This window comes from Crinia signifera, chromosome 3, assembly GCF_055691185.1.
Source record: "Crinia signifera chromosome 3, ASM5569118v1, whole genome shotgun sequence".
NCBI classification, from domain to species: domain Eukaryota; kingdom Metazoa; phylum Chordata; class Amphibia; order Anura; family Myobatrachidae; genus Crinia; species Crinia signifera.
Window position 1 is genome coordinate 98,293,181 of NC_139219.1, and position 12,020 is coordinate 98,305,200.

The 12,020-nt window shown below is 40.8% G+C and overlaps 1 protein-coding gene across 3 annotated transcripts in view; it reads right to left on the minus strand.

Moving 5' to 3' along the window:
- The window catches only part of SIPA1L2 (signal induced proliferation associated 1 like 2), a 348,073-nt gene that overhangs the window by 119,577 nt on the left and 216,476 nt on the right, over window positions 1–12,020 (minus strand). For all 3 annotated transcript variants that reach the window (XM_083176266.1, XM_083176268.1, XM_083176267.1), the window contains exons 11-12: window positions 9,989–10,246; window positions 8,605–8,705 (exon numbers count right to left, since the gene is read on the minus strand). In XM_083176266.1, the coding sequence (XP_083032392.1) occupies window positions 8,605–8,705; window positions 9,989–10,246 (359 nt within the window). The remainder of the gene's footprint in view (window positions 1–8,604; window positions 8,706–9,988; window positions 10,247–12,020) is intronic.

Here is a 12,020-nt window from a genome sequence, read left to right on the forward strand (position 1 = left end):
AACAGCTAGGCGATTATACTTAATTTTCAATAATTCTATTGCATCAGGCTCTATGCCTAGGGACTGGCGAATTGCAGACATAGTACCTTTGATTAAAAAGGGTAAGAAACACATATAGGAAATGATAGACCCCTAAATCTAACATTAATAGTGGGGAAAAAAGGGTATTATAATGGATAGCATTCAGGAGTACTTGTGATAAATAAGATTATTATTGGGAACCAGCATGTATTGGCGAGGAATAGGTCATGTCAATCTAACTTAATTCGCTTGAATGAGGAATGTGGGAACCTAGACCTGGGCAATAAAGTAGATTTGGTCTACTTAGATTTTGCTTATTCTTTGATACAGTGCCTCAAATGAGGTTGATCAGTAAAATATGGGAACATAGAATTGTGGTAAATGGAACTTTTTCTAAATGGTCTAAAGTTTTAAGTGATGTACCACAAGGTTTGGTACTGGGGCCACTCCGTTTTAATATTTTATTGACAACCTAGGAGATGGTATAAGGAGCAAAGTGTTCATTATCGCAGATAATACTAAACTGTGTAGGGTAATTAAATCAAACCAGGATGTGGCCTCTACAGAGCAACTTAAATAAACTAGAGGGAGAGGGCAGAACATCTGCACATCATCCTGTTTGCAGGCAAAATAGGCACCACTTTCCTGGCTCACCCTACTCCACTCACAGTTGTGCTCATTTTGAGCTATCTAACAGCTGTGGGTGACTAGCGGGAATGCCAGGGCTGTATCTGTGGCCTGAACTTCTCTGCTCCCTAGCCTCTGCACCAGAAGTTTGGTGCATATGCAGTTCTGGCCGTGCAGTATGCGGCTCTTGCTGCCTGTGCTGAAAGGCTGTGTGGTGGTGAGGTCTTAGCACTGTACTGAACTGTGCTTTGTCCTTTCCTTGGTCTGCTCCCCCAGGTTCCCTGCTTGCTATATCACACTCAGGGCTGCAAAAAAATGTAAATATAAGGACTTCTGACAGGTGGAGACACGTGCTATCAGCCCTTTGGTAACTGGACAACAAGTTTGGGCATGTGCACCGCTTCCACGGCTTACTGACATGAAGAACCCTCCCTCTACCTGGGCCCTTCTACTTACTTTTTGGCTGTTATTTACTAACATCTGCTCTCCCTGTGGGAATCTACTCTATGTTAATTATGGGGAAGACTGGTCATGTTTCTTCCACTTCCAATCTTGAAAAATTTGCTAGTGGGTCTCTATCCACTATTCAGCCCTTGCAAGCTACTAATCACCCCTCACCCTCTCAAATTACGATGGATTCTTTATTGGAGGATTCAGTACAATCCACACAACTGATTTTTCTCACTATATCGGCCTCGGTACAGAGAGTTACAGATAAGATCGGGTAGGTGCAAGTGGAAATCTCATTACTGAGACATGATATCTGTACAATCCACGAAAGAGTGGGTGAAGCGGAGCACCGCATTTCTGACCTGGAGGACTTTACCAATCCTCTCAAAACTCTCAAAAGTTTGCGGATTTATCTGCACAAATGTCAACAGTAAAGGCAAAATTATCTAATATGAAGGTAAGATCCTGAAAGATTTTGGGAGACTTGGCTTCAGATGGGAAGATTTTAGTCCACAATTTTCTGTTGAGAGAGCACATCGTCTACCAGCTAGAGCTCCGCCCCGGTTGCATCTGCTCTCACCTTCATTTCCCGATTTCTACATTACAACGGTTGTGATGTTGTGTTACATCAGACTTGTACACAAGGCCTGTTGAAATTTGACAATCACACCATCTCTGCATGTCCTGACTTTGCCTTGGATGTTCAGAAAACCGCTCCTCGTTTCTCCAGATGAAGAGGAATCTCCATGTTCGTCAGATTCAATACTCTATGTTGTTCGGACAGTGAGTTTACAAATGCAAAGACCAAATAAAATGTGTCACAATAAGCAAACAAAGCTTTCTGAGCTGCAACTGCTATAACTCAAGTGTAAATTGCAAATGTTACAATTACGCCTATTTTTTTATGTACTGAGGGTAGAGGTATCAAATATTTGAGGGAGATAAAGTGGAGAAGGTGCCCTCACAATGGCAAAATTCAGTGATTTATGGGTCGATGTGGAGATAAATTAAACATTTTGCACCATTCAGCCCAGCCCCATCCATACACAAAGTGCTAGTCATTGAATTCTCCCAAACCTGCTCACTTCACTAGGAAGGTGTATGGGATATGGTAGATCCACCCACTCTTATGGGAGTGTAGGGGACTACCTGAGAAATCTGGAGTCACCCACAGATTCCAGGAGAGTAGGCAAGCATGGGAATATTGCATATATATTTTAAGTCCTGTTATTAAAAGATAACAACACTTAATATTTGCATGTACTTTACACTTCAGATGCTCCAAGCCACTTAGGTACCTATTATTCTCACTATACAACCATTAACTATTCTTCGTTTGCATTGTGTACTGTGACTTCTAGCATTCTGAGAACTCACCTTCAATCCATGTGCCAGTTGTACTCCAGTCGCATCAGACCCAGATACATGAAGGTGCGGTGGAAGCAATAGGTTACATAAATGTAACTTTTCTCACTTAGGTAAACTGCATTTCTTTTTGTTTGCAAATCTACTTTTTGTGAGTCAATTACTGAATAAACAACAAAGTCACAGTCACAGCTCCAAAATAAATACACAATATTATGCAATGCCATCAACTGAAAGAAGCGGTAGTAAAAGGGTAACAAGCAGTCTGCTACGCACTTCAACAAAACATCACTGAAGAATATTTTGGGTTTTATGCAACTTAATTTAACCTTTAAAATTAACAAGGAAGGTGAGTTCAGGCAGTGCAAGCCTGAGTCGGGTCATACCATTCTCATAGCCATTGAAAAGGCTATGAAATTCTGTAAAGTATATTCTGGGGATTTTTTTTACAAAGCTTGGAGAGACACCATGCTTGACAAATGACATTTTGGTACTTTATCTATCTCCACTTAATCCTTCCAAACTTTGATATATCTTCCACATCTATCTTAAAACTGTTAGTAAAAAATGCCATCCCTCTTGATAACAGAATGTTGTTCTGGTTTTGCACTGTAAATGATAGTAGCTTTAAAAACATGGGCAGACTCTCAGTGCCCCCAGTACTTGCAGATAGGTTGCTGGCATTCCACTAATGATACAAATTCATACCGAATATATATAACTTTCTGCACTCTGTATATGTCCACTTATGTTCATAGCTGGAAAGAGAGATATTTCCGCCTGGACACTGCATGCTCTGGTCCAGCTGTATCTTTTTTTCCCAACCCACCAATCCCTTATCTAACTGGTGCGGCTCATCGTGTCTGTTTCATTTGCATCCAATGTATTTTTTTTTTATATAATCTTTATTTATTTCAAATTTTCTTACTCTTCCATACATTTGGACATCACATATTAATACATATACGTAAAAATAAAAAGGTTTTTGACACATTTTACACTCACTTGTTTACCATGTCTCTTAACTACTATACATTACCATAGAGTGCAAGCAGAAATTCTTGTATCTTATAACATTGTATCATACAATGCTCATATCCATACACACATATTAAACCCCCCCTCCCCTCCCTCTCATATCTGCCCCCCCCCCACCCCCTCCCCCCTCGATCTGCCTTGTTTCTCTAATGTCGGTCTCTTTCTATCTCCGGTACTCTTTACTTAGCACGGCGCCCATCGCGGCCATCGCGGGCATTGAATGCACTAAAAAATCGGGTGCGACGCGATGCCCGCGATTTCCCATAGGGAACAATGTTAAATGTCTCAATTGACCCGATTTTCCTGTTCAATGCCTCAATTGACCCGATTTTTCCATAGGAAACAATGTTAAATGGCCCACAGAGGCCAAATAGGCACCCTGAAGTGTGAAATGGCCCCCACAATTGTTAACGCCACCCCACGATCAACGTGAACCCGAAGCGTGGCGAGCGCAGCGAGCCTGCGAGGGGCAGCGGTACGCGTCCTACGACCTTTTCATACCCCCACTATCCACGTCGGTGTGGAGTTGAGAATAGAATAGTGCCCGAAGCGTGGTGAGGGGACGCGGATACCTGTGAAGCCCGCGAAGGGACGCGTTTACCTGTGAAGGTGCTCGCTGCGCTCGCCACGCTTCGGGCTCGGTGGCTCGCTGCGCTCGCCACGCTTCGGGCTCGGTGGCTCGCTGCGCTCGCCACACTATTCTGTTCTCAACTCCACGCCGACGTGGATAGTGGGGGTATGAAAAAGTCGTAGGACGCGTACCGCCGCCCCTCGTGGGCTCGCTGCGCTCGCCATGCTTCGGGTTCACGTTGATCGTGGGGTGGCGTTAACAATTGGGGGGGCCATTTCACACTTCAGGGTGGCTATTTGGCCTCTGTGGGCCATGTAACCTTGTTTCCTATGGAAAAATCGGGTCAATTGAGGCATTGAACAGAAAAATCGGGTCAATTAAGACATTCAACATTGTTCCCTATGGGAAATCGCGGGCATCGCGTCAGTCGCGTCGCACCCGATTTTTAGTGCATTCAATGCCCGCGATTTTTTTACCTGCGATGCCCACGATCAAAATCGTGGGCGCCGTGCTAGGTAAAGAGTGCCCTATCTCCTACTGTACCTATAGTGCTATCGCCCTTTCTATCATCTGTGCATTTTCTTATAGTTATTTATTCAATTTAGCTCTTGTGTTAGTTTAGTGTCTACTCACCCTCATAATACTTTGATTCGAGCCAAAGGCCCCATATTTGGTGAAATTTACTGAGTTTATCTCTTTTTATGTACATATACCTTTCGTGCTTAATAGTGCTATTTACCAAATTTATCCATTGTTTTATGTTTGGGCTATCGTGTGCAAGCCATTTCCTGGCTATTAACACCTTCACCAGTGTCAGCAATTTAGTGATACATTGTGCTTTATATTTATTTATATCCCTTTGTGTTACTATATTCAGCAAACTTACTTTTTCATTAATCTTAAATTCTACCACCCCTTTCTGATTTATTTTTTGTCCTACTTGTTGCCATATTTTTTGTATTTGCCTGCATTGCCAGATCATATGTATAAAAGTACCCTGTTCCGTGCTGCACTTTGGACATAGATTATTACTACTTCTGTCATATTTTCTTAATTTAACTGGGGTGACATATACTCTATGGAGGATGGACAGTTGGATTTGTTGATATCTTATTGCATACTGTATGTTGCTCTTGTTGGAGATATTAATGCCTGTGCCCATTCCTGTTCCGTTATGTGCCCTATATCTCTACTCCACTCTGTTCTTTTCTTATCCATTTGATCATTTTTTAAGTTATAAATTAATACCCTATATATTCCAGCAATTCTTATTTTTCTTCTCAGGTCTAATATTGTTTTAATCGGTGCGTTTTGTATAATTACCCCTCTTTACCAAATTTGCATCCAATGTTTTTAATGTACTGTATTAATAAGCAATAAAATAAATATAACAGGCCAATGTGTGTAATGGAAAAAAGAAGCTAACAATCTGGATCACAGTGTAAATGATTGTGAATGATATAAATACTGATGTGAGAACAAACAGCAGCTCCAATTTATGGATTTTTTGGGTGAAACTCAAAGCCAGAAATAAAACACCAGTCTAGTTTTATCAAAGCCAAGACACAAATATGAGGATGCGCATGGCTTGTTCATCTCTGTGTAAATTATTATGGAACTAAGTAAAAACCACAATGACCAAGCACAGACTATTCACATTTACAAGGAAAAAAGCAAACACACGGGATCCCTCGGGGTAATAATATTTTGACATCAAAATATTGGGTTAGGGTTAGGCTGCAGGGGGTATTAGGTTTAGGCGGTAGGAAATGTGAGTGAGGCACTAGCGGGGATTAGACTGCTAGAAGTCTAAGGAGGGGGCGGGAAGGCGGTTAAGTATACATACTTGATCCCTTTTGGGATTCCCTCCTTCGGGAAACCTGGTATCTGAATTCTGACCGCCGGTATCCTAACCATTGGTCATCCGTATGTATCCTGCTGCATCACATACATGAATAAGGTCGACATGAGTTTTTCCACGTTTAAAAGGTTTATTTTTTACTTTACTATCTAAGTGGGCATAGAGAGAGAGTATAATAGTGTGCCAAGCGCAGAGAGGGACCGTGCCTGAAGCATGGTGAGCGCAGCCAGCCATGCAAGGGGGCGCGGTACACTTATAAGGTGTCTATGTTGACATAGGTCGATATAGACACCAAAAAAAGCGAAAAAAACTTGTTTCGACCTTATTCGTGTCATCCATGTTGACGTAAAGCTTTTGTAGACCTTCTATCAAAGTTGACCCAGGGTATTTCAACCATGTTGAGACCTAGTCACTGTCGACCATTAGTGGTCAACCTAGTGAATGTTGACCTAGACATTGTCTACTATCTCACGGACATCAGAGGACTGTCCTGCAGTTACCGTGTTTATTCCACTGGTTTACGTGCCTCAGCCACACACCCTTTTTACAAATCAGACTTTACTATATTGGTATCTTTGTAGTAGGGTACTTTATTGTATTATTTGTATGTATGTTGTTAGAGGCAGAAGGGAGCCCATATTAGGAGGAGATGTGGGTCCTGATATGCCACATGGAGTAGTCCGGGGTTGCTCCAAGGTAGGTAGCTCTTAGTTTGGATATATCAAGTAAGGAGCCATTATCATGTGGCACCTTGCTGGTCAATCGTAGACCCAATTTAGGGTAACTGCTGGTGTGGGGTGCGGTGCTCCTGGACTGGATGGGCTGGGTGGCTTTTTAGTGTGGCATGCCCTTACATTCTATTAACACTTTTCCCTCACTAACACTATCTCTATCCTATTTTAATTACATTCATTTATCTCTCTCTTGTTATATAGCTTCGGCTTCCTATCACTAATTATTAACACTTAGTATATCACTGGCATGCCGCACTGGGCTTCCCAGCTTATGATGGTTTTTGGGGTGCCGCACCTGCACCTAGATATAGCGCTAGGGACCCCCAATATACAGAGAAGCCTTGACGCGGCTTGGGGGCATAGCATACACCTGCGCAGGTATATGTAACCAATATCTCTGAATTCTATTATCATGTAGTGTTCTAGATTGGTTACTAGCATTGCTCAGTGTGCTGAGGGAAAAAAATGTCTTGTTTTACTTACCCAGTATTTAACCCCTCCCTCATGCACCTGGGAAATGCTACTGAACTAATTGAGCATCTACCACTATCTGTATGTATGTTGTTAGAGGCAGAAGGGAGCCCATATTAGGAGGAGATGTGGGTCCTGATATGCCACATGGAGTAGTCCGGGGTTGCTCCAAGGTAGGTAGCTCTTAGTTTGGACATATCAAGTAAGGAGCCATTATCATGTGGCACCTTGCTGGTCAATCGTAGACCCAATTTAGGGTAACTGCTGGTGTGGGGTGCGGTGCTCCTGGACTGGATGGGCTGGGTGGCTTTTTAGTGTGGCATGCCCTTACATTCTATTAACACTTTTCCCTCACTAACACTATCTCTATCCTATTTTAATTACATTCATTTATCTCTCTCTTTTTATATAGCTTCGGCTTCCTATCACTAATTATTAACACTTAGTATATCACTGGCATGCCGCACTGGGCTTCCCAGCTTATGATGGTTTTTGGGGTGCCGCACCTGCACCTATATATAGCACTAGGGACCCCCAATATACAGAGAAGCCTTGACGCGGCTTGGGGGCATAGCATACACCTGCGCAGGTATATGTAACCAATATCTCTGAATTCTATTATCATGTAGTGTTCTAGATTGGTTACTAGCATTGCTCAGTGTGCTGAGGGAAAAAAATGTCTTGTTTTACTTACCCAGTATTTAACCCCTCCCTCATGCACCTGGGAAATGCTACTGAACTAATTGAGCATCTACCACTATCTGTATGTATGTTGTTAGAGGCAGAAGGGAGCCCATATTAGGAGGAGATGTGGGTCCTGATATGCCACATGGAGTAGTCCGGGGTTGCTCCAAGGTAGGTAGCTCTTAGTTTGGATATATCAAGTAAGGAGCCATTATCATGTGGCACCTTGCTGGTCAATCGTAGACCCAATTTAGGGTAACTGCTGGTGTGGGGTGCGGTGCTCCTGGACTGGATGGGCTGGGTGGCTTTTTAGTGTGGCATGCCCTTACATTCTATTAACACTTTTCCCTCACTAACACTATCTCTATCCTATTTTAATTACATTCATTTATCTCTCTCTTTTTATATAGCTTCGGCTTCCTATCACTAATTATTAACACTTAGTATATCACTGGCATGCCGCACTGGGCTTCCCAGCTTATGATGGTTTTTGGGGTGCCGCACCTGCACCTAGATATAGCGCTAGGGACCCCCAATATACAGAGAAGCCTTGACGCGGCTTGGGGGCATAGGATACACCTGCGCAGGTATATGTAACCAATATCTCTGAATTCTATTATCATGTAGTGTTCTAGATTGGTTACTAGCATTGCTCAGTGTGCTGAGGGAAAAAAATGTCTTGTTTTACTTACCCAGTATTTAACCCCTCCCTCATGCACCTGGGAAATGCTACTGAACTAATTGAGCATCTACCACTATCTGTATGTACTTTATTGTATTACCAGAATGCTTCATGTCTTCAAAACCATCTTCGCAATCTCTGATTATTTCACATTCCATGGATGCAGAACCTTGATTTTCATGCAGCAGTGGAGATGGACATCTGTTAACAGTAATTTCATGGCCATAATTATAAAGAAATAGAGAAATAGAAACAGTAGATACCAAGATAGACACTGTAGATAGATAGCTAAAACTATAGAGTATTAAAGTAGTCTAGTTTTGTTTATCTATAGCATACAAATAGAGTAATGGCAGTGTATCAGATTACTTGGAAGTTGCTTAAGGAGCCCACACACTAGAAAGATCTGCGATCTTAAGATGTGCACATAAATGAGTTGAAAGGAAGGATTTTTAATTCCGCACTGAGTGCTCTTTTTGTTCGTCTTGCTATGATTTATATTTTCATTTTCTTTATTATTTTTGTACGATAATAGTTTTTATATTTGTAAGAATGCGGTGCTACCCCTCTCCCATACAGTTATGCACAATAAGAGAAAAGAAGGAAGGTTGGGGAATTATGGGGCGCACTCTGAAAATATATTTGGAAGATGTCCAACTGATTATTCACAATTTCTATTTTTATACAATTAGAATTAAAAAGAGGTGTAATATTTACACGCTCTTCAATAAGACAATAGCAGGAATGTGCAGAAAAAAACAGTTTTATTCACCGTGTCTGTTATTCCCCTGACGTTTCCAATATACAAAGTATCTGTGTTCATACAATGTATCAGTGGTGTACCTTTGTTAACACTATGCAGAGTAATTATACAGATGCCGACTGCAATAGGAATAAAATATCGAGTCGATCGCATCGCATGCGATTTGGTCGCATGCGATGCGATCGACCCGATTTTTGCAACCCGATTTCATACAATTAAAATCGGTGGCGCCCTGCTAGGAAAGTACCGATTTCTATTAAATCTCTTAGCAGCTGTCATGTCACTACTGCAGTCACACTGCACGGAGAGCTACTTGTGGTCCAGACAGGTTCTGTGTAACTGATAACATGTGAGAGAGGGCCCAAGCCCTAATCCTGCCCACAGGCCTACCAAATCCACATTTAATGGCATGTCTGATTGTGTTGAATGTGATGAGACGTAGAAAGAAAAATAATATGGTGCCCTTTTGATACACTAAATCTAATATCTAATAACCATTCTGATTTCAAATAGGGAGAACGTAACATGCAAGAAAACAAAAGTAGGCTTAACAATATGAGAAAGCAGTAATTCTGTGTACTATAATAAAAGTGGGTCATGAATATGCTTCTAACAAACGTTTCTCCATGCCTAGATGTATTTTGAGCCCAGTTCTCATGGCTGCTATATTTAAATTAGAGAATTAAAAGCATTTTAAAATTCAGATTGAAAAACACCTTACCTTGCACCATCTGGCATCTTTCTGTCAAAGGATGTGCTACGAGGAATAGCAGCTTGGGATTGCTGGAGGAACTGCTGGCATTGCAGCCTGTCCAGTGTTTCTAAAATTGGAGAGCCACGTGAATGAGGTTGTTCCATGGAAGTCTGTACTTGGTGCCATGTAGTACTACATCTGAAAGGGGTTTTATATTCACATGGCGTGCCTTCTCTGTCAACTTTGTACTCCACCATAGGCATTCGGCAGAGCTCTGTGCAGCCCCTGTATAATCACAATGAACACAAAGCTCAAATGCATTTGAAAAAAAGGCTCATATAAAAAAATTACCGAGGGTTACAATATTCCACCTATTCCACAGGAACCCACACAGTTCATGTTTTTCAGGTCACCTTTGCATTTTTAAAATGTGACAGTTGGTGATACACGGTGCTTCTGCCAGCGAGTTGACCTGGAAAAGGTGACCGGTGTGAGGTTCTGAGGACCGAGTTTTAGAACCACTTGGTTATTCAATTGTGAATGAAGAAAAATAGAAAAAACTGTCTTCGGCAACAACATATAAGGTCTGGGATAAGTTCCTGGATACATGTGTTCACGAAAAGAAGCTAATTTATTTGGGACGCAAGTGGAAGCAAGGAAGAAGTCATTATACAACAGACCAGTAAGCCTTACATTTATAGTAGGGAAAGTAATGGAAACACTATTAAAAGTTGTGGATTTACTTGTGGGAGATCATGCCAAAAAGATCTTAATGATTTTTAGACTGTGACTAAAATAATAGATCAATTAGATGTAGCATATTTTAACTTTAGTAAGGCATCTTACACTGCCACATCGAAGATTGCTAAATAAACGTGAAACCATGGGAATGGATAATAAAACAGCTGATGAGACACAGAAAATGGCACCTGTATTCGCAGCTAGGCTGCACAGGAAGTTATGAGAGAGCAATTCACACTTATGCAAAGTGCTCGCATTTCTGAAATACGATTGCAAATATTTTGCAATTGCATTGTGGGGAAGGGTCCGGCATGCTGGAGGAAGGAGTTATAGTTTTGCAATTAAGCTGAATTAGGCCCATTGTTTTGAATGGCTAATTATTCTCTGTAAAGCGCTACGGAATACTTGATCTCTATAAAATAATAATAATAATAGTTTATTATAAAGGATGTTTCACATACAGTAGTACATCTTATTGGATAAATTCAGGAATCTTTAGGAACTACAGTAGCTTAGTATTATTGTTTGCAATTGTTATGGGAGAGTATTAGAATTCGCACATTCCTCATGTGTCATTTTTATTTTATCAACTGATGCTGTGAATCACCACGGCGCTCTGCTTCTGACATTTATTTAAAGAAGTGAGAAAAAAAATATATAGTATTTCCAGTGACAAGTATGAGCACTTCCTTCATATTAGATTTAATTAGATTCATGTTAAGATCTATATTTGTAATCAACTAAATACTAAGCAATTCAGGAGGCAATAGAAAAACATCTAAAAATGAAAATAAATATGAAAAGCCTTTTATTACATTTTCTGTTATTTCACTGGAGTACCCTCTGGTAGAAAAGGTCATTCATGCCCAGAAACCGCATTATTTCACTGTTACCCAGGTTCGTTTTCTATGTAATCTATAGTTCTAATAACATATAAATAGTTTTCATTTATTCTAGATTTCAGTAGGCGCCATAGGCAAAGGGAATAACCATATCCATTTTGTGGAAGTATAGCTTACTATATTACAAGAGTTATTTACTCTTATGGAATATCACAAGTAGAACAACAAACGTCATGCAAATGTAAATAATATAATACCAGGTTGTTAACAACATATGTACCCCCCCCCCCCCTCTCTCTCCCTCTCTCTGTGATTTTCTAATCTGAGGGTATGACGTTAGAGCTGTTACATCAAGCAAAGGTTTTAAAAAAATGAGTGAACTCCTGTTAGTACAATGTGAAAAAAAAAAAAAAAAAATAGAATGATAGGCGCATAACGTGGGTTAACAATTATAATGAAGCTAGTGGAGGTATCAC